General features: G+C 44.7%; 2 protein-coding genes across 3 annotated transcripts in view; one reads left to right on the plus strand and one right to left on the minus strand.

Annotated features, from left to right (window-relative positions):
- LOC147703620 (uncharacterized) lies at positions 1 to 27,012 on the minus strand. 2 transcript variants are annotated; one of them, XM_086931952.1, is made up of 5 exons: positions 21,197 to 27,012; positions 20,412 to 20,520; positions 5,811 to 6,132; positions 3,409 to 3,616; positions 1 to 2,314 (listed from the first exon to the last, which is right to left on the minus strand). In XM_086931952.1, exon 1 carries the CDS (start codon positions 26,217 to 26,219, stop codon positions 24,066 to 24,068), a length of 2,154 nt encoding a protein of 717 aa, XP_086788078.1. In that variant the 5' UTR covers positions 26,220 to 27,012; the 3' UTR covers positions 1 to 2,314; positions 3,409 to 3,616; positions 5,811 to 6,132; positions 20,412 to 20,520; positions 21,197 to 24,065. The 2 variants fall into 2 exon arrangements, with proteins under 2 accessions (XP_086788078.1, XP_086788077.1); XM_086931951.1 differs by lacking the exon at positions 20,412 to 20,520.
- The window catches only part of LOC147703615 (microfibril-associated glycoprotein 4-like), a 742,150-nt gene that overhangs the window by 411,527 nt on the left and 302,821 nt on the right, over positions 1 to 27,802 (plus strand). The gene's annotated exons all lie outside the window — the stretch shown is intronic.

The raw sequence follows: 27,802 nt of genomic DNA on the forward strand, positions 1-27,802 counted from the left end.
TTAATTACAAAACTCATTTATTTAGCTTCTGACTAAAGTTTCTGGGGTATGAAATCATAGTGAAAAAAAAGGTTACAGCATGGTGGAGGAGTTCAGTAGTCCATATGATCCTTAGGACGATTATGTGCCCCTCTAGTCTTAGCTTTTGCATTTAGGTGAGGATTTTTAAATAGAGTTTCTGTGCCTTCCAAGCACACTGGATGGATGTTGACGGAAGTCACACGGGTGTACTCTTTTGCTTGTTGGCATGCTGCTTCCTCTTGATGCGCTACAACAAAGCAGTAGACTCCAAGGCCATGAAGTCTCTGTACATTTGCAAAGGGGCATGTATATGTGTGGAGCTGGCCGGGTGGTGCTGGGAGAGATCACTATGCACTCTTGGGTGAGGAAGAAAGGATGATGTGTTTCCAGGCTTATGGGTGCACTGATGTGTCTTGTGCCCGATCAGTCTGTTTCAGAGGCAGGCTTTGAGATGGGTTGGCTACATCTAGTAGGCCATTTCTTATTTTACTTTCACAGAATCAAAATGCAGTGCCCAATTTGGTGTGTGCTGGAGGATTATTCGATGGTCAGTATGGCATGTGAAGCGTGCTGATGCAGTCTCCGGTTAAGTTGCATGAGATGGGGTTCTGGGCTTATCACTGGTTTTGATTCTTATTCACTGTGCAGCCGTATTAGAGGCAAGGTTCTGTCCTTATTTTCATAGCAGAGCTCCTGGTCACTGCAAATCTGACTGCTGATTCAGGATGAGGCATAAAGGAGCCCGACGCTGGATCCTTCATACACGAATAGCAGCAATTGTGCAGAGTGATGTTGCCACAAAAAGGTTGGAGAAGGTGACCTTTTTTTGTTCCAAAGGAGTTATCACAGAGGCAAGCCATCTGCTTCCTCGAGAGGGGGGCTGTAGGGTGGATCATTCCAGTGATGTCTTATTCATCAGTGTCCACTATACCAAAGTCATACAGAGTAACAGTGCAGTATCTAGACATAACACCAGTTGGTTCTCCACCATGAAATTCTGAGTTTGCCCTTGGTGTCAAGTACAAGCTCTTTATCAGACCATCAAGAGAATTCAAGGCCAGAAGTAAACTTTATCAGCAAGGCGATTCAAAGACAATCACAACTTTTTACAGGGCCACAAAGCAAGCGAAAGAAGTAAAAGTCTGCCAGGTGCCTGTCTTCTAAAAGCTGTACAGCCATTTTCTGTTGCATCTTTGGTTTTGCTGACATAAATATTGTTCCTTGCCGCTTTTCAGTAGGCACTGTTGTTGAGGATTGCAGTATCCAGACAGATGCCTCCTATGTTTTTGGATTCTTTACTGAAAAGGGGAAGGAGATGGTACAGTCTTTGCCTGGTCCCTTCACTGGATCTGCAGATAATATAGCTGTTTAAGATGGGGGTTTAGGGGAGGGGTCTGCATGCCTCTTTAAATCCTTTAGTTTTGAAGCATACCCAGTGCCTGGTCGTGGCATGCAGGCTCGTCAGCTATACAGGATTATGCTAAACGCTGTACTAGTTCAAGGACTTAAGCTGTCAAGAGAGCTTCAAATATTTCTCGAGTAGGTACCTTAAAGTAAAACTAGTATCTGCTGGTGTGTGGCCATGTATGAAGACGACCGTGGAACAAAAAGGCCTCGTCGACTTCTACCCTTCCTCCAGTTTGAAAGACTGAATAGTAGGTATTCCGCACACAGCAGCCAATTACATTGGGGCTGTTGATTGGTCGGTACAAGCCAGGTAGGGATAGGAATCCTTGCGAAATGGGATGATATCTTCCCTCAGAATATCTGGAATTTGACTAATTATGGCGACAGCAATGATCACTATCTTTTGCAGCCTGAATGTTGCTTGAGAAGCATCTGGATCAAATTTGTCCTTCTGGCTTTTCATGTTTTTAACGCAGTGACGGGCTTTCTCTCTTCTCCTTTGTTTGGGTGGGCAATCTGATTTATTGTTTTTAGAGTTTTAAGGTCCAGAGTTTCCGTCAGATTTGGTTGGAGAGCTGCTGCTGTTCTTGACATGTTCTACATTTGAATGGATAGGGGCCAACATCGCGAGTCACTTGGCAAAACAAAATATATATAGGTGCTAGGACCGTTTTATATATAAAATTGCTGTAGTACAATTGTTCTGCAGTCAATGGGAACCTACCACTGGGGTGAGAGGACGAATGCTCTGTGTAGTCAAGACCCTTTTCACATTGTTTTATTCCGTACGTTTCACAGATTCGCGCAACTGATCGGCTGTGCTGCTGGGTCAGGATTTGAAACCACCGTTGATTAAGCTTTGCTATTTTTTGGTGTTCTGTATGATCTATGTCAATAAGAAAAGACATTTAGTTAAAGCATAGAATAAAACAAATACAAACATTCAGCCATACTATAAAAAAGTAGCATCAGGAGTACCTTTTATTTTAATAAAATTCAAAACTAAATGAACGCAAATTGAAAAACACCCAATTTTTGTTTTTCATCTAAAATAGAAGCAGCTCTCTGAGGGTATACTATGGCTCATTGACATTTTATGCCTTTTTTAAACAGACACTGAATCAGTCCGTAGCTACAGGGAAATACAGTAGGGAATGAGTGATGGCAGTTTACCAATTGTGTCCAGGGACCTCATGTACCAAGTGCTAGTCTTTCTCCTTGGAGTCTCGATTTTCAGAAGGGACCAGTCATGACATACCAGTTACCTCTATGATGCAGCTTGGGGTTAGGAAATTCCATTAAGTACAGCACATTCACAAAGAAAAAAAATAGCATGAATAACTATTGAGATGTACATTTTGAAGACATGTTGTTTAAGACTTCCCTAGATTACAGGCAGCACAAGAAGCGAAGTTTACAGCATGTTCTGGAGAAACTAGGATATATTGTTGATGACACTATATGGTCAGTCTGCGTCTCAGGGCAAGGCTTCTTCTGCAATATTTTGAATAGTTAGATACCACCAGTCTCTGTAGAAAAAAATAAGTTCTCTAGGGCTGCCCCCCCACCACCCAATGGTATCCACAAACCTGTCCCTTGAAAATGTCTCCCATGGTTACAGGCGTAGTGGGTTTGATCCACCATGGTTGAATTGACATCTAAAAGTGTCATTATGCAGCACAGTATCCAAGACTCGGAGCAGATTTCCCTCCATGTAAACCACGACCCAATGAAATAAACAGTTAACAAAACGAATCCACGTTAAATGAGATGTGAAGGGTCCCCATATCTCATTTAGAAATAAAAGGGGTCTTCCTGCAGTCAGAGGTCACATCCACTAAAAGAGAATTGATCTTCATGAGAAACAGAATTCCAATGACGCAAGGCTAGCTCCCGCACATTGTAGGGATAATTAGTTTCTAGATATCAGCGGCAGGAGCCCAGGGCCTGGACAAGAGTAGACTAAAGAACTGGACTCACCAGAAGGAAGATGGCTCCTTGGGATTTCTTGCTGTTTATTTCCAGGGCAAATTGGCTTCTGTAATCATCCTACAAATTAGCAAGTTGGTCTTGAACTGATCTTTTCAAAATGTGTGTGCAGCCACTCACAGCAGCTCTTGTTGTAGCTGATCCTTAGGTTTGGTCTTATGATAAGTAATTACATTCATATCCATTGTCAAAGCAATATCTGTTAAAAAGAATAGACACTGTGTTCACATGAATGCAAGAAGTACACTTAAGGTGATAAGCACACAAAAAGGTTCTAGTACCTTTTGAGATCAAGATACAACACATCCACCCCCGCACCCCCCCCCCCCCCCCCCCACCCTCCAAAATGAAAAAATATTGCTTACGTGGCAAGGAGGTAAAATAAAATACCAGGGAGGCCTATGGCCAGAGTTAATCAATGAGCAAACGGTTGTGTGTCCACAGCATGCTTTGTGGACTTTGATTCAATGTGGGTACTGTTGACAACAGCCAGCCAATATGGTCCTAATATGTGGCTCAGTTAGGCCCAGGGAGAAACACTGCCATTTTACATGCACACGGTTTCCTAAATTGCCTTCTTCACACACTGACTTGACACGCATTTGCGTGCGTGACAGTACAGGATTTGTTTACATGAAATGCCACTGCTTACACATTCCACAGTAAGAATAATATCACAACAGCTTGAACATCTCATACATGGTCTGAACATACATTGGTCAAATGTGATTTTTATTGGTCAATGCGCCGATGCAGCTACTAATAGATCATAAACAACAGCGGCCTGACTAACGTCTCAGCCCAGGAACAAGGATGCTTTTTGTTATTTAAAAAAAAGCATTGCCGGGTTGAGGCAGAGGAGCACTTGCTGTCATTACACGGTCACTAAAAGCTGAAACCTCAGCCCAGCTGCTTGGTGATCCCTCTGCAAGGAGAGATGACTAACCTGTGACCAAGACGGGGACCTAAATACTTTCCCTTCAGGTAACAGGGGTTAAGTAATCCTATAGGGGATTCTTGACTGAACACACACACAAACGCCCTAGGCATCTAGGTTAGGGAACGCATAGTAGGAATACCCTATATTTATTTATTATTTTATATGCTTGCATATATACACTGTTTTAGCAAGATGATGGAACTATGCATTTTGTTCATTGTCCTTATACTTCTAATTAATGCTATCTGCTTCAATTGATCATTGCAGCACATTCTATACAAGAATGACAAAAGTTCAATAAATATTGAAATATTATTGGTACATTTCTCAGATGGAGAGGACAAATGACTGAGCATAAGGGTTCTAGATCGGTTACCATGATTCCTGGGGCAGTCAGGATTGCCATGTTCTGAGGTTGTCCAAGCCATCAGCTACCGGTCTAGGTTTAGGGGTGCTTATGGTGGCAGTGTGAGCTAACTGGGCTCTAGGCCAACATATCCTGAGGGGGTGCACGGAATCAGTCTGGCACCATCCTTACATTTATGCTGCCCAACAAATGTGCAGTTCCTACTAGAAAATGGAACTACACAACACTAACTGGTTCAAAGAATTCAACAATGTGCGACGAGGACTATGAAAAGTAGGCTATCTAGCATCATTTTTAAGAGGAACTGAGTGCAATGTTCACTACGTCATTGTTTAGTGGATTTGAACTCAGAGGATTGAGATGCCAGTAAGCTGGTCCAAAAATCCAAATATTATTGAGTTTGTTTTTTGAATTTCCTAAACAAGAAAAGGGCAGACTGTTCAAAGTGAAAATTTAGAGCATGGTGAGGTAGTTCACAAAGTCTCAGTGAGCAGCTAACGAGGCAACCGGAGGTCAAATATTCTTTTCTACAATGAAACACTGTTCTAGGTGAAGCCAGTTGTGATGCAAGTCTCAGTAACAGTTCAACTAGGGAATCTACTGCTTCTGGAGTTTGACTAGTACTCAAGTATGTCATCTTAAATGTAGAAAAAAGTCAAGCACTGCTATGTCAATGCTGGCCAGAGACTAGCAAGATTCCTGGTAGGAGAGCCATCCACTATACCCAAATATTCAGTATTAAGGACCACTGTACTGGGATATTGTATTGTATTGTATTGTAATTGCATTTATATAGCGCTTACTACCCCTGACGAGGCGTCAAAGCGCTTTTTCGGCGGGTAGCACGCTACTCCGGGACCCACAGAGGATTAGTGTTGAATTAGAATAGTGAAACATGCAAGTACATTTTAAGTGGTGGATAGGTTAGTCGGTTTTTCGGATTTGGAGCTAGGCACAACACAATGGCATACAAGGATATCCTGAGAACAGTAAGGGCTGAAGAGAAAGGGTTTCAGCACTAGGCCAAAGCCAACAGAGACTACCACAAGCCCTGGAGTGAAAAGAAAAAAAAACATGTCTCCTCACCTGATAAGGGTCCAATCCTGCTCCCCACAAAGCCAGAGATGGCACGGGACATGTGCAGGGTAATGCAGGCTCACCCAGCTTGTATGTCTGATCTGCTTGTCCACAATTCATCGGTCTCAGGATACAAAGTTATTTTTTGGCTCGTTTCTACTGAGCTCAGCCAAATGGACCTTGTACTTCAAATCAGATCACTTCTTTTAGAGAACCTCCATACAAATGTCTGTCAGTTGGTTCTTCCTTTTTGCCCTCTAGGTGAGGGCAGAGGATTTCTTCAGGCACTTGCTAGGTATCTGATGAAGTCCTCCTCCTGATGTTTTACTTCCTGTAAGACAATGAACTGGTATTATCTATTGTTGGAACAGTAACCAGTAGTATCTCATTTCGCACCTAAGTCTCTCGAGGTTGCTAAATATTTCCATCAAAAGCACAAAATCTGGTGGATATGGGCAAGTTTACATAATGATTTGGGGACACAAGCAGAATGCCAGGGCTAAACACAGCACAAGTATTCGATAAACATGTTACACTTTCCCAATCAGAATACAACATCCTGTGCATTCCCAGAAGGAATAGAGGAGCTGGTATTAGCGTTACCAGATATGTACATTAAATTCAACAGACATCTAATGTTTGCAGCCAAGGTCATTATGTATCTACGTAATGCCCAACACAAGAAATTGAGCTTGGATATGACATTAGGTAGAAACTAGTTGGCAAGGACTGTATGTATATTCTCCAAGCTCACATGAAACCCAAGTTGTTTGGGGCAGTCACCCAGGTACAATGTTCATGCAGGTTGTCATGTGCACAAGGGAAAAACACATTTTTCAAGCACACAGTATCCTCCAGAAGATGCTCACAATTTCCAGGTTAAACTACTGATGTAGAAAAGGCAAAACGCATTTTACTCCAAAACAGCCTGAGGGGGCAAGATTAGCCACCAGCTAAGGCAGACAGCATAGATTTTTCAGGGAACAATCTGAAGGCCAGACACGATGCCATTAAGCAAGTAAAAACACTGGTGCACTGTTATAACCTCAATGTCTCTCCATCTCCCATTCACCCCTCCTTCCCGGCAGCCCAGTGGTTTGACCCTAGAACCTTCATGTGAAGGCTCACTTAGAATGTTCAGTGCGATCCTTCAGCGCTGGCACCCAGGAGGCACCGTGGTATTATAAAGTACTAATAAACTTGAAATTCAACGTACCTTTGGTGAGTCCTCTTACTACATCTTTATTGGCGATGAGGACGGGATACTGGGTCAGGGACGGTGCGGTGACTTTCCCTGAAGTGAATTTTTCGGAATGGCAGACGCTTGCTGCCAGGAAGATACCTTCAGCCATTGCCAGTGATCCTTGATCGGCTTGTAGGAAGTGCAATCATTTATATTGATCTTAGTGCCCTGAGCCAGTGAACCTGGATGCGGATGTTCACTCGTGAGTTTCCAGTTATCCAGAACTTTTGGACTAAAGATGATATTCACCAACCAGTGAGGGGTTCGGCTATCCGGTTGTCTTGGGGCCAGTTGTCTTTCTCAGCCGGATCCACAGATGTTCGAGATCTGGCCCGGTGGAATCCTTAGGGAGTCACTTGAGACAAGTATGTGAGCTCCCTTGGATTTACAGGCGGACCTGTGGGCACCCCTTTGCAGCGTCGGTGAGGTCAAAGGAAGTAAGGTTCCAGCCACTTACAGAGGGGAGCTTTGGCGGAGATAGTGGGCGCTCAGTCTTCGCGTTTCTCTTGAACCGCGTAAAGCGTTCACAGAGCGGCCGCACCGAGCACAGTCTGCCCTTCTCCTCAGCCTCGCAGAAAAAAAGAGGGTGCTTAGCCATCACGTTACCCCTGTAGCGCGGTAAGCGAGCACAGAGTAGTCTCCCTGTCCGTCTCCTCAGCTCCGCAGTAGGCTTGAGGTCGGAAAGCAGGAGGTGGCGTTTTTCGCGGCTGTTGGTGCAATTTTGATCTTCATGCCTCGTAAGTGATTCCAGCCATGGCCTGAGAAGTTTTAAAGGAACTTTTTTGTGGTGGTTCACTTCAAATTTCGCCAAGGAACTGTAGGGAAGGATTTAAGTTTGAAGCAGGCCTACAGTCTCCTTCACTGCAGTCTCTTCCTTATACAGACTCCTCCTCAGAGGAAGTTCCCGCCTTCTAGGAGCACTGATTGATTGGCACAAAATTAACCACAGAAATAGGACTGGTTTCTCTGTAGTGTTTTTTTAAAAACTTTTTTTCTGTTTATTGTTTTATACCTTTTATTGAAGTGGTCTCCTGTGCAGATGTATTCTCATTTTCTTAGGGATTTAAGCTTTTTACTGTGTATTATATCCTCAATAGAGTGTGCCTGCCCTGTTTTGCACTGTTAATTACCCTATACTACCGGTTATTGATCTTCTATCCTTCAGTATGGCAGATGCAGGAATGAGTCAGCCCTCTCCTTTCCTTAACCCCTTCGAAGCTAATGACGAGCTGGGCTCGTCATGGCGCTTACCTGCCGTGCGCGGATGACAAGGCCAGCTCGTCATGAATAATGGTCATTTTGGTTTTTCAGCGCAGGACGGGAAAACGCCTAGCAGCCATGTGGTTAATGAGTTAGGTGAACCTGATATTCCCTGGAGGAGATGGGAAGGCATATTTAAATCATACTTGATAGCTATAGGGGGTGGCAACTTTTCAAACATAAGGAAACAACACATTCTACTACACAATCTGGGCAAGCAGTGTAGAAAGATATAGGAGGACATAACTGGTAGACTAGTAGATGAAGAAAATGAGGAGGAGATTGAAGGAACAAATGTTTATGAATATACTTTGAGAAAATTGGAAACCCATTTCAGAGTAAAATTAAATGTCGTCTTAGAGAGGCACAAGTTTTTTAAAAGAGTACAGAAAAAAGATGAAGGTTATGTCATATGTGGCAGCTTTGAGGGGCTTATCTACTACTAGAGAGTTTGGGCCCCTTGCAGACTCACTTATTAGGGACCAAGTGGTAAGATGTACTAATGATTCTAAGATACAAGAAGAATTACTCACTAGGAATCCTGACCTTGACGAAGTATTGAATATAGCGAAAGGATTAGAACACACAGCCATGTGCATGAAGGAAATGAGGATTCATGAGGGGGGACAGTAAAAGTAAAGTGGATTACAAAACTTCACCCAGTGAAGATACTGTTTGTAAGGAGGGGGACAAGAACAAATAGGTACCACGTAATAAATCTGAGGGGTTACTATGTTTTAGATGTGGGAGCCCAAGTCATTTGGCCAATAATTAGAGATGTCCAGCCAGAAATGTAATGTGTAGAAAATGCAACAGGAAAGGTCATTATTCCAAGGTATGTAAAGTTTACAGTACGGAAGTTCATGCTATAGAATGTCAGGAAAATGAGGGGGATACAGAGCACACATATGCATTTCAAATTGATGATGAAAATGGACGGAAGATATCAATTATCCAAAATGTGAAATAAGTTTAGATGGGAAAAAAATTAATGTATATGCAGATTCATGTTCCCCATTTACCCTGGTGGAGAAAAAAACATTTGATTAAAAATTCTCTAAGCATAATCTGAAGCTTGAGAAGGCTGACATACGTCCATCCAGTTACAATAAGGAACTCATTCCTTTAGAAGGAATGGTCAAGATGAGGATTTCATTTAAAAATAGACACACTGTGGGGAAAGTGTATGTCACTTCTTAAGGATCTAGCCTGTTAGGGTGGAAGCACCAGAGAGAATTAGGGATCAAACTTGACCCAAACAACAAAGAACAAGTATTAATGGTGGAACCTCCCAGGGTAGGTGCCAACTTGGTCAGTGAATTTAAAGATGTATTTAATGAGAACGTATGTACCTTGAAGAACTACATGCACAGAATAATTTTAAAAGGATGCTGAACCAGTGGTGCACAAGACACGCTTAATTCCGTTGCTCATGAGAGAACCTTTGAAATTGGAGCTGGAGAAGTTAGTCAAGCAAGGGGTCATCAAAGAGATAGAAGGTGCTGCATGGTTGGCGCCCATTGTCATCACAACCAAGGATGGGGGGCATAACATCAGGCTCTGTGTGGACTTGAGGGATTTGAATGCCAACATCCTGATGGACAGATTCCCCTTACCTCGCATCCATGAGATGCTTAGTACCATTCAAGGTGCTAAGTTTTTTAGTGTACTTGATCTCTCATCGGCTTATTACCAAATAAAGCTCCATCCAGAATCCCAACCTTTGACAGCTTTCACGACTTCCTTTGGGAATTTCAATTTTTTAAGGATGCCTTTTGGATTGGCGTCTTCCGCTTTGGATTTCCAAAGGGTGATACAACATGCACTTAGAGACTGTGTCAAAACAATGTGCTTTCAGGACGACATCCTGATTTTTGGTTCGAACGAAGCTGAACACAACGAAAATGCCAGGAAGGCCCTGGAGAAACTAAGAGAAGTGGGTTTCACTACTAAAGAAAGCAAGTGTAAACTTGGGGTGAGCTCAGTGGACTATCTGGGTCACACAATCTCAGAGGAGGGCCTCAAACCTAAGATTGACCCTGTCAATGCAGTAAGAGATGCACCTACCCCCACCAGTAAAGAAGAAATTCTCTCATTTCTAGGTTTAGCAGAGTATATGGCTAAATATATCAAGAATTTTGCCACAATGTCCCAACCACTCAGGGACAGGGTCAAAAAAGACAAACCTTTTAGCTGGAGCAATGAACAAGAGATAGCCTTGACAAACATAAAGCAAGCTATTATAGAAGCTCCCTTTATTGGTAATTTTAATGTTGACAATGACACCGTAATCATGACGGATGCCAGCAATAAAGGTATCGGAGCCACTCTGGCACAAAGGATCAACAATAAATTGAAAGCGATCGCTTTCGCCTCCAGAACGCTCACAGGGACTGAGCTCAACTATTCCACAGTCGAAAAAGAGGCGCTAGCAGTATTTTGGGCTATCAAAAACGGATTCTACGTGTGGGGAGTGCCATTTAAAATATACACGATCCCAAACCGTTGGTGTCAATGTTCCAAAAAAAGGACATGGAAAACATGACCCCGCGCATCGCCAAGTGGCTTCTCGGTCTCCAAGGATTCAACTTCAGGACGATTTACAGTCCAGGTCAACAAAATGAAGTAGCTGACTATTTATCAAGGTCACCGGTGGATGGAGATAATGAGGAGGGCATCAAGAATGAAATAGTGTTGGAGGTGAATTTAGCAGCGATCTCCAAATAAGAATGGGACGATCACATGGAACAAGACAATTGTTTAAGGAGTGTGAAGAACTACATTGTTAGGGGCTGGCCTAACAAATGCAAGGATCTTGAAGCGGAAATTCAGCCTTATTGGACCGTGAGGGATGAACTTTCCATAGAAGGAAGTTACCTGTTGAAGTCTAGGAAAGTAATTCCCCCGGAGGCTCTAAGGAACCACATAATTGATTTATCTCGCGAAGGACACTTGGGTCGCAGTTTAAGTAAAGCAAGATTCAGAGCAGAGTACTGGTTTCCTGCAATGGACAGAGATATGGAAGAGAAAGTTAAAGATTGTCATGCATGTAGCTTAAGTGGCAAGTCCAAAGTCACCAGACATACACCCTTAGTACCAGTGGAAGTACCCAGAACCCCATGGGATAAGCTAGGGTTTGACATAGCAGGTCCATTACACCTGAAAGGTTCGCAAGAATAGTATATCTTGGTACTCATTGATTACCATTCCAATTGGATTTCACAAATTTGTTCAAAATATCAATACTAAATCTTTGATCTCATTTCTATCAGAGACATTCTCAAGAGAAGGCATTCCTTTGACAATGATCACGGATAATGGCGTACAGCTAGTTTCGTCGGAAATGAAGGAATTTTTGAAGGACAGTTCAATAACACATTCGGACCCCAATGTATTGTCCCATAGCAAACGGAAAAGTGGAAAGAGCAAATCGTATGCTGAAGGAGTGCATACAACTAGCTGTCGAGTCAGGAAAAAATGTGGAGGACTCTGTTAGGAACATGTTATAGTCATATCACACCACACCAAATTCAACGACAGGTCACTCTCCATTTGAACTATTAAGAGGCAGAAAAGCAGGTTCTAAATTATCTCCAAATTGGATGGGACCGAAAAAACAGATCGAGGTTAACCAAGAAGAGTTCAGAAAGAAAATCAACTGCAGGCAACACAGATATAATAACAAGCATTTACAATGCAATGGTTTCGCCTTTGGAAAAGTTAGAGCTATTGGCATTGCTCATGACATTTCTTTTTTTGTTTTTACTTATAAATAAATGGCATTGTTATTTACATTGCCAACAGCTCTGAGAGAGAAACATTGAACATAGGGGGGGGGGAATTTTGTGGGGATCACACTGGGGACAGAAGAAAAGAGCTGATAAACCTATGCACTCTCACGGAGTGAGAGACAAAATCCGAGACAATCCGAGACAAAAAAGTCATTGAATAAGAAGCAAATAAATGAGATTGACAATAAACACAACCAATGGTAAGCAATGGACAGGTTGTAGGCACACAGTAGGCATTTTGCAATCAGACAAGTTAAACTACGTGGGCTGGACCACAAAAAGTAATGTGTTCACGCTGCGTCAAAATGTCAGGAAGTTAAGAAACAAGCATGGCCAGTACAAATAAGTATGACCTTAATGGGCTGCACTATCAAAGACACACTCATCACTCTGAACTCACACTAGCACTGTTCATCCCCTGCACTTGCACAGGGAAACCACTTCTCCTCCCCTGGCTTTCACAAACACCTCTCCTGTTGCACTCACATAGGCACACATCCTGTATCAGCACTTACACATGAAACCCCCCTGCCTCTGCACTCACAGATAGGCCCACCCGTCCTCCTACACCCACAGGCCCACCCCCTTCTCCTGCATCCACACAGGGCCACCCCCTTCTCCTGCATCCACACAGGCCCACCCCTTCTCCTGTATAACACCACTCACCCCGCACTGGCACAGAAATCCCTGCACTCGGAGCAACACCCCTCGCGCCGCACGCATTCAGGTACATTGGCACAGACGCACCTCCCACCTCCGCACCTTAATAAAAACACTCCCTGCTGACTTTGGCAGTTTTAGAGCTATCACCTAGAGGTGTATAGACTCCGGATGCTGTGCCACCCGGTCCCTTGGGAAATGGCTGTTTTTGAAACCTCAAAATCAAACATAATTACGTTAAAGACCAGTGATCGGGATTTCGGAAGATATATTACCATAAAGAACATGACCCCAACATAAAATCTCTAAGAAGGGCTCAAATATATACTAATCGACCACTCATTCCAATAATAAGTGTAACCAAAACACGAAAAGGTTTAAACAGTGTAGAATGTATTGTGTTTTATTTCTCCAGCCTGCTACATATTTACCCTAACATTCTGTTCACTATTAAGATGGGCAAATAGTGGGCCACTGTAAATTATACATTTTAATGTGTCGGCAGCACAGCACTACATATGAGAAAAGTGATTACCACACAATATACAGCATATGCACACTCCATGAAGCAGCATAACATGCATGTAGTACTCCATAGATGTGTTAGCTTCATGAACAGTCACGCTGGTGATTGTTTTCCCAGTCTGGAAGGATGAGAGGCTAACATCACCAGCCAGGTTTGCACCATGTGACACACAATCTCAGACCACTTAGGACAACGGAAGCAAAAGAACAAACAATGGACGGAATGCTGAACAATGCAAACATTCACCCCCAGTCACAAGGATGTGGTAACTATGCAGCTGTCTTCTTTAAGGTGTAGGTAAAACCTCGAGAAAAAATGCAGTTATTATGGTGGTTAAAAGTTGAAAGTGCCTTGCTGTTGCCTGGCAACGAGATCCACCCACTAATCACGGGCCTCCGCAGTGCTCTGTCAGGTGTGCTGCTGAATTTGCACAGGTGGGCCAAACATCCAGTATTGACTCCCAAAATAAGACTTCACAATCTGTACAGCTTCGATTGGGAGCCGTGGGATTTGAGGGGAGACTCGCAATAAGCCACACACCTTGTTTCGATATGGAATATGACTGATGCGTGCTCAATGTGACCTGTGTCCAGCCATTCCTTGCCACTATCTGGAGCAAGCTTCCAGTGCCTTCAGCAGACTCCCTGCCACCTCGCAGAGAGCGGACCTTCAGTTCTGAGAGACAGCTCCCTCAAGGCAGGCAACAACACAGACAGCGGGTGGGGGTAGGCAGGCAGCAACACAGACAGCGGGTGGGGGTAGGCAGACAACAACACAGGCAGCGGGTGGGGGTAGGCAGGCAGCAACACAGACAGCGGGTGGGGGTAGGCAGGCAACAACACAGACAGCGGGTGGGGGTAGGCAGGCAGCAACACAGACAGCGGGTGGGGGTAGGCAGGCAACAACACAGACAGCGGGTGGGGGTAGGCAGGCAACAACACAGACAGCGGGTGTGGGTAGGCTGGCAACAACACAGACAGCGGGTGGGGGTAGGCAGGCAGCAACACAGACAGCAGGTGGAGGTAGGCAGGCAGCAACACAGACAGCGGGTGGGGGTAGGCAGGCAACAACACAGACAGCGGGTGGGGGTAGGCAGGCAAAAACACAGACAGCGGGTGGGGGTAGGCAGGCAACAACACAGACAGCGGGTGGGGGTAGGCAGGCAACAACACAGACAGCGGGTGGGGGTAGGCAGGCAGCAACAGAGACAGCGGGTGGGGGTAGGCAGGCAACAACAAGGACAGCGGGTGGGGGTAGGCAGGCAGCAACACAGACAGCGGGTGGGGGTAGGCAGAAAACAACACGGACGAATTTTAAAAGCATATTTTCTTTTTTTTTTGCAGTAATGTGAATGCAAGCAGCATTGAGAAAACAACTGGTGCTAAGGCCAAGTTGACAGAGGAGTTTTTACACTGTGCTCTACATGAATATATTTGCATTTTGTACCACTAAAAGTGAATGAGGTATAATTGATTTCGTGCATTTCATTGCGTCCGTTGTGCACTATGTTTTATCACCATCATGTAGTAAGCTGGTTGCAAACTAAGGGCAAAAAATGAGCATACAAAAACAGCTTCCTCTCAACAAGCATTAGATGGAAGATGGAAAACATGCACAAAAATAGTTTGCATTTTTAACCCATTTCATTCTGACCTCTAAATTAGGCCCCCTGCCTGAAAAGAAAATGCAACAGGAACCTGTGCTTGAAAGCTCACAAAAATAAACGTAAGTCACCCAAGGCAAACATGTTTCAGTCTATCACCAATGATACCTCACTGAGACTGCTTTTCAACAAGCTTTTTGCCAAAACGAATAGAATATTATCATTCGAAAATGCCTGAAAAAATATTAACTTTGTTCAGTAGCTTTCACCTTTACGTTTCAAAACTGGACAAACTGTTTTTCACGTTGCACAACTAAGGTAGCTTGAAACCCTATTTTAAAAAGGAGCAATTAACTCGGATACGTGTATTTAAACCAATGTATATTTTTTCATGCAATTGGCGCACAGTTACTTGTTTTATTTTCCTTTCGGTGATTTTTATCATTTTTCATCGAACCCATAAAGAATGTAGAGAGAATAAAAGAGATCGTCCCAAACACACAAAAAAACAACATATAACATATGCATTCGTTGTGGCAAAATCAGATATGCACTGAAAAAAAATCTATCATGTGATGGAGAGATAAACCACAAAACAAATAATTCTACATATACAAAAAGCGAGTGGCAGTCCACTGCAGAAAGCAATGGCGAGCAATTACTTGCTGAAAATTCCTGCCCCGCTCCCTATTCAGGGACCAGCAGGAAACACTAAGTAGAATTCAGAGCAAATACATGATATACATAAAAGTATACAAACATAGATACATTCAACAATTAAACGCCCCGCTGTTACAGTGTATATCTATTCAAATTATTAGGGAAAATAAAGCCCTCCCCTTTGCCAGTGACAGGTGGAGTAACAACACTGTGGTGTTTAATAAACAGAATAGGGACCACTGAAGGGGCGGGGGTGGGTTTGTCTACGAATCAACCATCGCCCTACATCGCGGTTAAAATACCAAGCTCTGGTGAACAAGTAAATGCAAGGAACTTGCTTATACAGGAGAAATTGGAAAATGTTACAGATCAACTCTTCAGAACCAAACCTGCGTACCTGTCTGTTCCCGACAGTGGGGGAGCAGCAGTGGGTGTCTGTGATTGTATTCTACAATAATACCCTGACCATGTCCTGTTTGATCGTGTCCAGCCAGGGAAGGATGCAACGATAACCAGCAACGTGATATCTGGCACTCGCTTGTCAGATCAAAACAGGTTTGTTACATTTCACTGTTGTTACTGCAAATTGCAGTGTGAAATAGACCGTTGTTTAAAACAAATTCTGGGATCTTTAAGGGATTTTTCGCGTTAGCACTGAACGTAGTTAGATGCGCAGCTGTTCTGCAAGCGACGTTTTTTTCCCCTTACTGAGGAGAAACAAGGAACAAGCACTGTGTGCAGTGAGTACCGGCACGTGTATTTCCTTTACACGCTGTGACTACTGTCAGCGCTGCACCTTTTCCCTTCGAGTTCACCTTTGCTCGACATCAAAGTGCCGGGGCCGGCTGTGAAACGAAACACCCACGGGAAAGTCACCGGGTGAAAGAAAATGAAAGCTGCTGTCATCGGCGCAGCGCGCAAAGTGCAGGCTCGGATCTCCCAGGCAGGTGAGGCCGAGGCATGGGCAGCTCGTTTTAACCCGGCTCTTTTCCATTCTCCCTAGTTTTCCAAGGACAGGTACATCATGGATGGAGGGACCCCGGAGAAGCTGAGGAAGGAGCTGGAGGAGGAGCTGAAGCTGAGCAGCGACGACCTGCGGAGCCACGCAACACCCGAGCAACACAGCACTCACCGTGGGCGGAGGCGCGGGGCTGCAGCTGTCCTACTCGGCAACACCTGCCCGGCAACGTCCTCCGCTTCTTCCGGGGCTCCCTCCAGGCAGGCCACGGGAGCCCCGCGTGGGCCGCCATACTTCTTGTGGGCCGCCGTCTTCCTTCTTCCCCTGGGCGGCGGGGGGGGGCGGGCACTTCCGGCCGGCCGCGCTAGGATTGGCCGGCCGGCCGGCTGAAGAAACCTCGGAGAAACCTCGGAGAGGACGAGGGGGGCGGGCGGGAGAGGACGAGGGGGGCGGGAAAGGACACGGACGTCGGGAGGGAGGCGGGAAACGTGGGGACGGCGGGAGGAGGGACACAAGGCAGGACAGCAGCAAGCACGGCCCGGCCGGACCAGACTCGGGGGCGTTCCCGGCGTCGCGTGACGTCGCCAAAGCCAAAGAATCTCGGGAACGCCCCCGTGTCTGGTCCGGCATTGATGGACAGGCCCCTCGTCCAACGGCTAGGCTCCATTTATGGAGCTAGCCAATGGGACGGGGGGGCGTGTTCCATAGTGCTTACTATACTCAATAGATTTCTCTGGAGGAGGAGCCTAACGGCTCCGCCCCCCAGCGAAACCTAAAAAGTGGTATGATGGAAAGAAAGGTGCCAAGGAACAGTTTTGTACCAGGACAGAGGGTATACATCAGGAAATCAGCAAATTTCAGCAAGAGTGAAGGCAAATTTCCCCCCCCAAAAAAACATCAGGGAAGTCAGAAAAAAATGTGGTCATCCTTGATGATGGTAAAATGTGGAGCCAAGACCAAGTTGCACCTGCCCGAGGAAGGGTTACCATTCATGGAGAGGGACAGTCCTCCAAACAGAGTCTTAGCAGGAATGCTGGTTAGGTCAGGAAATAGACCCAGAGTCTCGCCGTTCTGGCACAAAGAGTATGAAATGTGTTGATTTGATTATTTATCTCCTGCATAGTTTTCTGCTTCCTTATATTGGTGGTCTTCTGTACAAGACCTGTGTACATGTTTTTCCATTGTTCCCTGCCACACCCCATCTCTTTTCCCTTTCGGCTCATGTTCCCTTTATGTTGGTAAGGGAGATGTGTTATAACCTCAATGTCTCCATCTCCCATTCCCACCTCCTTCCCGGCAGCCCAGTGGTTTGACCCTAGAACTTTCATGTGAAGGCTTACTTAGAATGTTCAGTGCGATCCTTAAGCGCTGGCACCCAGGAGGCACTAACGTAAGTACTAATAAACGTGAAATTCAACTTACCTTTGGTGAGTCTCCTTACTACATGCACCTGAAAGAAAAGTTAGCTACCACAAACCCTTATCCACCCACTTCTTGGTTTCTGGGGACTAGTACTCTCCTTGACTATGGGTAGCAGCACACTTGTGCACCTCCTGCCCACCAGCCTCCTGTACGGATGTATGCCTCAAAAACATGTAGCATCTTCAGCAGATTATCAAAAGGGATTTTTGGAAAATGCAGGGTGGGTTGGGTGGCTACAATGTCTTTTTGATAGCAAATGGGTGAACGACTAAATTGTATAGGCCCTAGAACAGATCTAAAGCCCATGGCAGGAGATAGATCCACTGCCAAGTCGGTTAGGATGCCTGCTATGAATGTGGGACATTGCTCCAATATTAAAATAATTCTTGATTTTCTTTCCAGAGACTAATATGTGATAAATGCAGTAAGCACAAACTAGAACTGCCATACGGTATTCATCCATGTGGAGGCTGCTGGTAGAAACAAGATGACCATTCAGAGCTCCATCCACTGATACTTTGAAACAAAAGGAGATTGAGGGAAGGACTTAACTAATTCACTCAAATTACTTTAATATTTAAACTATAATAATTCACCACTAATCCTTTGGGTTCCAGAGTAGCGTGCTACTCGCCAAAAAAGCGCTTTAACACCCATTAGGGGTAACAAGCGCTATATAACTGCAAACCTTTTGCAAACCTTTTCCCCCTCTTCTATTTCTCCACTATCCTTTTAAATCCAAATAACTGACTAACCTATCCGCCACTCAAATTACTTTCATATTTAACTATACTAATTTAACACAAATCCTTTATGGGTTCCGGGGTAGCGTGCTACTCCACCAAAAAGTGCTTTGACGCTTCGTATGGGGTAGGTAGCACTAAATAAATGCAATTAGAATACAGTGTTTCCCGCACATCCTGCACACTCCTTAACAGCATCCCTCGCAGGCAGTAGGCAGCCCTCCACAAGATCTTGGCCTATAGATTACACGCATTGCCCCTTAAAGAACTATACCCATGTGGCAAGGCCAGCCTAGGAGCACATGAATGCAGGCTCTGCAGCTATAAACGGGAGTCATTGGCACATCTCTTCTGTTGCCCTGCGGTTGCCCCGCAGTCTTTATCTTAGGCCATTACTTAGACACTCTGGGTTACGCTCTGCAAAGGATGGGATTTTTCACCTTTACACCCTGTCCATGGTAATGCACATGTCCGCTTTCGGAAAGTTCATCTTCCAAGCAGGGGCAATGCTGATGTCTTCTACTGGTCGGATCACAGAGTCTGTTGCCGGCCCATGAACCTTTTTCCTGGCATCTCCTCATTCTTGGAGTAACCATTGAAGTCGATTTTCGATATTTTCTTGATTTTAACTTTTGTATAGTGATGACTTTTGTATTTCTAGTTTTATGTAATGGTTTTCAGTAACCAACAATAAATATCATTCATTCAATTAGAATACAATTTCAACCATCAATAATTACACTAAGAACATTTCATGCTATCCTTTCTCTGTCTCTTTACAGAATACCAACCCTGGCAAGTAAATATTGGTGCTGCTACAAAAGGGACTTACAGCCCGAGTTGCCAAGGTTCCCCAGAACAGGAACATTAGCAACCCAATCACCTTGACTGTGCTGAATCAGTTTTAACATTAACACGGTTCAGAATAGGGTGTCTTTGACTTGCCCTTTTGGGTCGGATTTAATCATGATTAGACCCAGTGTCCACTACTCCTGTATTTTTAGACAATCTCCGGCCATATAAAAAATATTGTCCCCGGCACACATCAATGATCCTTTGTTCAATTTGATCTATGCAGCCGTACTGGGGCGTAATTAAATTGATACCACAATTTAAACTGTAAAGGTCTATTCCTACTGCTCAATGATACTAACTAGTTCAATTGGTTTGCAAAGTTCTCCAAGGCCAGTATAACAGATAGTTCCCGGTGTTTATGGAAGCTGGCCTTAAGAGCAAGGGAGCTGCGGGATTGCTGCCAGGGTAAAAAACAAAACACTGTTGCACTCGGGCACTTAGCACATAACTGCCCCTATTCTGCGTCGCTGCTATTAGTTTTTTATGCTTTTTACTCTTCAGGAGATCGCCTGTGAGTGTGAACCCCAAATACCGATAGCAGCAATGCGGTAAGTGCCTGAGTGCAACAGATTTTTACCGTGGTAGCCATCCTGCAGTGCCCTTGCTTTTAAGGCCAGTTCCATAGACCCTAGAACACTGACCAAGATGGCGCTTAAGCCCCTCCCTCCCAAGTCCTGTAGTATATAACACCACTACCGACAGGTTTTCCGCTCCCTTTAGAAAACCCTCAGAAGTGCAAATAAAAGCGGCGACATTAAAACAAACAGTATCTGTTGACGTGCTGACATGCGATCTCCCATCGATTATAAACTATTTAAAAACTAATAGCAGCGATGTGGAATTGAAGCAGTTATGCGTAAAGTGCCAAGTGCAACAGATGTTTATTTACCTTGGCAGTAAGCCGGTAGAGTGTTCAGTTTGACACAGGGAGCTCGATGCAGGTGAGCGTGCTCTTCAAAACCATGCAGGAACCCCATCCAGAACATGTTTTCTCATCTCTAAATAAAAGTCGGCAAGTTTAGGTCGAAGTAGATTCAAACTCTGAAACCAAAACCGCATCTCTGGAGAACAGAGTCTTGGTGAGTGTTCTATGGCAAGGATGTTAAGGGGATGGGGGGGGGGGGGGGGGGGGGGGGGGGGCGGTAGGAAACCCAGCTTTCTTTTTCGCACTAGGAGCCATCATCTTGGCTGTCGTAATATTGATTCTCTACATAGATTAGTGACATCTAAAAGCTCTAAGGGGTGAGGAAGAAAGGCTTTCAGTTACGAGTGATGGATTGGCTTTACCCCCGGGGGATGTAACCATCCTTAACTATGAATTGGCTCTTTTTGGAGTAGCTCCCCACAGAAGCATAAGGAATTCGGTTATAGGACTAAAAGATACAAATTGGTGCAAACCTTATAGGAGTCATAACACAAGTTTCACAAAGATAAAAAAATCAGGTGGTATGCCAAAATGAGCAAAAGAAAGCATGATAGTGCACGTGGACTGTATCAGACGGTCTTGAGACACTAAACATTTCCACCTCACCTCTTAACACTAACCCCACTCTAGTAAACATAACAGAGTTTTCACCAAACCCATCCTGATGCCAGCAGCCCACGTTCCTCCTGTTCCTTTTCCAACCTCACCCCTCAAAAAATCACTATGTCCACAATCTCAGCATTCCTTACCTTTCCATTCTAGACCATCATAGTTCCACGATTCATCTAGTAAACCCAGCTGTCTCTCTGCTACACCAGCTCGTTGTTCCTTCCAGTTGCAGTAGTTCCATAAAAGTCAGTGTTATGAAAGCACTTTGTGTCTTTTTGCTTTTTTAAAGACATTTATGGTGATCTTTTTCAACATAAAAAGTGGCTATTCGTATGTGGGAGCTATCCTGAGGTCAGGTCACTAAGATCTTTCTTAATCAGAGGGACAAGACCAGGATGGATTGGTCTGAAGTTGGGGTCTTTGGGATGCAATAGAATGGAATCAGCCAGTAAAACGTTGGGAAATCCTGTAGGCCAATTACATTGTAAGTTAGGAGTTCTGATTAGGTTCAAGACCATCTTCCTGTATGTGCTCAATGCGTGGAAGCTATTGTAAGTCAAATGGGGGCGGTGGGTAAGAGGGGTCGGCAGATCACGTGTCAATTGTGGCAGTAAAAGAAGCTGTTTGTTGGAAGCTATGGGTACCCACTGCAGCTTTGATGGAGTCAAGTGTTGTGACTTTTTTTGTCAATAAGAGGGCAGATCAAACGGGTGAGCGGATGGAAAAGAAATTTTACTTAGTTCATTAACTCATCTACAAGGCACCCACTGACAACCATTGTGGTACGATAGTGCAAAAGGCACCCTAACCTATCTTTTGACTTAGTTTGTCAAAAATAAAAAACTATGCCTTTTGAATCTTGTGAGCTTGGTTTCCAGTTCCAGCAGTAATGCATTCTTACCAATTTTGATTTATGAAGGCACGGAACAGGAGTATCGGCGAGTACTGTACTTATGGAAGGGCACCTGTACCGTTTCTGCATGGAGTGAGCTGTTGGAAGTAGATTTTAAGTGTGAGTAGATAGTTGCATATTGGCTATTGCACTTATATTGAGACTTATAATAGGGAGGTGATGCTGAAGAGAAAATGAGACCTGCAGATTAACATAGCTTATTTGAGACTGCTTTCCAACACTAAAATACACGTGTAAAGGATATTTTCAGTAGTTTAATGAAGTTCCAGGCACCCTGAAATTATAACCCGATTCTAATCTCCCGCCAAATCTTAAACTCCTTCATTGGCTTATTTATCGCTGTTGACCCATCATGCCCGTCTATGTTTGAAAGCTGTAACATGTTTTCTTAAGATTCCGCTGCACAGCTCACAAACGATTCTCTAGAGAAAGCGGTATGGAACCTGCATTACTCAAAGGAAGGGCAAAACTTTCTACAAAATATATATAAGAAGACCATCAACAGACTTGCAGTAATAATCAGCTGCAAATATAGATAGAGATGGTCCTAAAAACAAGGAAAAGTCAAACAATTTAGAGAGCTTAATGCCAAAACAACTGCTGTACAGAGAAGCCCAGCTCAAGCAGTTTACATTTATAGGCAGGGCAAAGGAGAACAAGGTCCCAGCAGTCTCTACTACTAGCTATAAACTCTGCAACCGGAAATGGCGGACCACTCTGGTTAACAAATTAAGCAGAAAATCATCAGTGAAGAGATGTAAACCCCGATTTCCATTGCATACTTCAAGATGCATTCATCACAGGATTGAAAGTGTGATTTGCGCTCATTTTCCCCAAGAAACGTTTGCGGCCATGCAAACTCAAGCCAAAATTTACTTTTCAAATGGTTACACGTTCTTTTTGATCAATGCATATTAAAGAGACGGAGTTTGGGAGGTGTGGGAAGGATTTTAGAATACCGGGCGTCAGGGAGAAAGACTTACAACCCAAAGTATCTGTAGGCCTGTCAGTCTCACTCTGATATCCAATCTTTCAGCTAGAAGCTGACAGGGGATAATGATTGTCCTATACAATTAACTGTGTATCTCTCCATTTCATCCTTACGAAAATGAAACGCCCAAACACAAGCTGGGTAGTCCTCCACAGTATGCTTACACTGTGCTCCTTGTATTCACAGTTTATTTTATAGGAAATAATAGCTATTTATAATAAATTCAGCCTAGTAAGTATAAATTCAGACCACTGAAAAATTCCAGGTGCAGACAGTCTCCAAACCGGTAAATAGGATTGTGAGAATCTACTGAAGGACCTCAAAAATGCTAAACAAAATTACAAGAGGAACATTGGGGAGAAGAGGTACATGTACAGCCAGCAGACCAGAGAAGGACATTTCATTATGTACAAATCACTGGCAAGGCATCAAGTGCAGTACAGAAGGCCAAATCCTCTCAACAGCCACGGGTTAAAATTCCAAGAGAAACAACAATATGGAAGGTTTCAGCTACAAGCATCAGGGATGTTACAGAATTTCAATCGACGACTTTCTAATTATTAAACATAAGTAATGTACAAGATAAGTATTTTTCAGAAAAATGAGTCTCAGAACTAGGAGTCATGATAGCATATAACAGGGGCGAATGAACTACAAAGTTTCTCTCAGAGAGCAACACTAACGAAGAGCAGGTGGCAACAAAACAGTAAAGGAGCTCAAGGCGTCGTGGCACGACCATGGGGATTATTACAAAGAAAGAATGACAAATTACAGCCTATGTAAAACTAGGCTATCAAGAGCAGAAGGGTTGCGACGTCTATCCTCCGTAGGGGGTATAAAACAGGAACAAATGATAAAATATCAACCTACATGCAAAAGAACCAAAAGGTTAAGAATGACTTATGTAAACAAAGTCTAGTGTGTTTCCATGGAAAAAAGAAACTAACATTCATACTTAAATGGAGGCATCGAGGAGCAACAGCCAGGTTACCTGCTTTTGCAACAAATATACATCAAAGAGAGTAGACAGCACTTATAAGAGTATAGTTAACTGAGAAGCTTCTAGTCTTCAAGAAGCAGCTCCGCGGTTCTACACATCTTTTGTTCAAAGACTGAATGCTGTGGCACACTGCCAGACTGGATGTGCTCGATGGCAATTGGAACACAAATGCTTCAAGTTGCAGAGGTTCCCAAACCTGCATTTTTCTAAGTTGTACTGCTGGCAGACACGTATTCTTAATTTCTGCTTTTTTTTCTTCTTTTTTGGCCGCTCAGGCGTAGAGTTCGATTTGCTACACATCACCAGTGGGTGGTCTTCCCCACAGCCGGAACAAGCATGCTTGAAGCGACATATTTTCCTTCTTACCTTGCATTCTCCTAGGTTGTACCAAGTGCATAATTCGTGGTTCTCTGGGCCACCACTGGGATTCTTTTGGCTGTCTTGTTTTAGCCCCTCGGAGCCAGGTTTCGCAATGGTACACTGCGCACTAGGGTGCTTACCCCCACATTTGGGACACATTAGCTCAAAGTTGAGGCCACCCTTCACCAATCCTCCTTCCTGGGGTTGACAGATTTTTTTCTTCATCACTGCCTCATCATCCGGTGGCTGCTTCTTCTTTAGATTAGGTTTCTTGGGCTCCACCTTGCCACAAGTCGCCCAAGAATGCGCCTGACCGCAGCCGGAGCAAGCATGCTTGAAGGAACAGCTGCTCCCAAGCCTGCAGAACCCACTGTTATAATGCCGACAAATGACATACCCCGGTCGTGGCTTCAATGATTTTAATGATTGTTTTTGCTCATGTTTTGTATCCTTGCCAACTAGGTTCCCTGTGCTACACTCCACCTTTGGCTGCGGCTTAACGACGGCCTCCCCACTGGAAGATGGTTTAGGAGACACGACGGCCTCCCCACTGGAAGATGGTTTAGGAGACATGACGGCCTCCCCACTGGAAGATGGTTTAGGAGACATGACGGCCTCCCCACTGGAAGATGGTTTAGGAGCCATGACGGCCTCCCCACTGGAAGATGGTTTAGGAGCCATGCTGCGGCTGCATTTCATCTTTGGGTGCTTACCCCCACAGATGGAACAGAGATGCGCAAATTGGCAGCGGTCTGCCAGTTGGCATTTATCTTCATCATACAGAGGGCAGGTTTTTTCAAATGCCTTCCCCCCTTGAGGGTGCAGCACCGCCTTGGAGACCTTCTGCCACAGCTGAGGGTGCACCACTGCCCAGCTCATATCCGGATGGGCCTCTTTCAATTTACGAAACAGCTGATCGTAGATGCGCCATGCCCCCTCAGACAAATGGTCATGGGCCCAGCGGATTGTAACACTATAGTTAAAGAAGCCCTCCATCTTATCTGGTGCATCTTCTAGCAGAATGCTACCCATTACTTCAAACGCTTTCAGCCAGTTCGCAAGTGTCCGTTCAATCGCAGCCTCCTTTTGCCCGGTGAATTTGGCGGACTGCCCTCGCAGAAGAGCAAACATGTCAAAGAAACGTAAAGACCCCACTGTCTCCCTTAATTGCATGGAGACATGGGCTGCTAATGGCTTAACCCAACTAAAGTCGTCAGCAACCCCTGCAGGAGCTGGAGGGCTTGACCCAGTAACTGCCACTGAAGGCAACACAGGCATTGCCCGCACCAGTGCGACCTGCTGAGGGAGTGGACTGGCTCTGGAGATTGCAACTGTAGGCAACTGCTTAACAGGAACAGAAGATGCCCGCGAGGGGGCTTGGGTCTGTGCATCTTTACTTGGCCTCTTTTCCAAATTGACTGTTGTCAGAGCCTGCTTGCTACCAGACACCTGTTTGCCAGAAAAATATTTGTGGAACACGCTGGTCACCTCAACAATGAACTCTTTTATCTTAGAGTACACAGACGCCCCTTCCTGATATTTTCCCCGGGCGCTCAGCACTCTGGGCACCTCTCTAGAAGAGAGAGTGGTTGCACTACAACGAGGACACTGCCCAGACCATGAAGGCCATTCCTTACTATTCAGGCATGATTTGTCCTTTTCAGTGACCTCCTCCTCTTCATCCCCAGACTCCTGGCTGACCATTGGATGGTCTGCTGGGGGACCTTGCTGTGACCAATCCCCAAACTGACCCCAGAATCCCTGGTCCTTGGAATCACCACCGGTAGGGGAGAAAAGTTCCACTCCACCACGTAGTAGGGTATCGACTACAAATCCCCACCCCTTTCGCAATGCCACTTCCCAGGTCTTCAGCACTAGCTGCTCATCACTTAGCTCCATGATGCCCTTCTTTCTTGATGTCGTTGCTGGACTGCTCTGCTGGTGGCACGGTCTGCCAGTATCTCTTCGAGAAGAATGATACTCTGGTATTAAAAAAGGGAAACAACGCTCTTTCTGGGTGAAAGCTGGGGTCTCAACCTAATCAGTTCAGCATACCTCCCAATATAATGGTCATCAAAATCCGAATTAAGATGTTTGTGTCTTATAAGAAGACACTACGGTGTCTATCCCAGCAGCTTACCGAAGTGAGTTATCGCACCAAGTGACTTTTCATTCCAGGTTTATACATATAACAGTGTAAATCGTGTGGCACTCGATGGGCTGTGGGGGTAGTTGTTGGATAATATGCCTTTTAGAGCGTGGGTTGCTGGTTAATATGGCTTACGAAGGCGGGGATGCAGGTGTGTAGTGGTGATTTGTTTCTAGCGGGGTTAGTTAGCTATCCTGAGTAGAGGTGCTACCTTCGATTTTTTTGGTGTGTGTTTTATTTTAAAGATGGTGGGCGTTCAGTCGGGATAAATATGATTAGGGGGAAGTTGTAACCAGAGTGGAGGTTGTAAAAGATGGTGGTGCCCAAGGAACTGGCGCGTCGTCGGGGAAGTTCGGATAGTTCTACATGGGGGCAGGTGTACAGTTAATCAGCCTCGGGGAAAGGGGGTCTACTTAGCTCGTTATAAGGATCGGTGGGGATAATGTCGGCAAGCCGGTTCAACCTCCCCACTGAGAGAACGCACTCCCAACGCAACCAAGTGCGCACAAGATCACCCTCCAGCCTCTCAGAAACCGCGCTCACGTGTCCAAATAAAACCCCGCCCACTAAGAGACCTGCAAAACACGGAGTGGAAGAAATGGCAATGGAAGAATTGACGTCTCAGCCCAAGTATATATAGGATAATATAGCGGAACTTTCTGGTTGTGGTTAATAGAAAATGCAATTTATTTTTATGACACATACTGATGCATTCAGAAGGAAACGTAACAACCCTCATGTGCTAGCGGCAACGCAACCAGAAAGTATTAAACGAAACAAGCTTTTTTTTAACTTGACAAAGAAGCCCAGTGGTTTCCCTTGAGTCTACGAAAATATATAAAACGGAAAAGGGCCGTTCTCGTTTTAAATACGCCACGCATGGATCGAAGAGTCTTATTGGGCAGCTCCAGAATAACGATAGTAACGTGCTGTTGGAAGAGGACAAAGGCCGATCCAAGATGGCCGCTAAGTTATACTTCTTTAATTGGGGTACCGTACGCACCTTGTCACCTCCCGCTTCACCGTCGTAAAACGCCCACTTATCGCTCTCTTTCCACCTTAGAGTGCGGAGCCTTTTTAGGTGGGAAGTTTAAGAGCGCTACGTTAGGTTATGTGATAAAAAGAGATGTCCTGAGTTCTCTAGCGAGAGGGGCAGTGGCTCCCCGCAGAATGTTGGCTCACCTCAGTGCAGCGTGCTGGCCCCTTGCTTGGATAGAGCGGTGCCGGAAAGAAATTTGGCTCCCTCCCTGCAGTTATGCACGGTGCACATTTTGTTTACGCCAGTCATGTACCAGAGCATTGATTGGCGTCTTAGGTTTATCACACTGTGTAG

This window comes from Lissotriton vulgaris, chromosome 7, assembly GCF_964263255.1.
Source record: "Lissotriton vulgaris chromosome 7, aLisVul1.2, whole genome shotgun sequence".
NCBI classification, from domain to species: Eukaryota; Metazoa; Chordata; class Amphibia; order Caudata; family Salamandridae; genus Lissotriton; species Lissotriton vulgaris.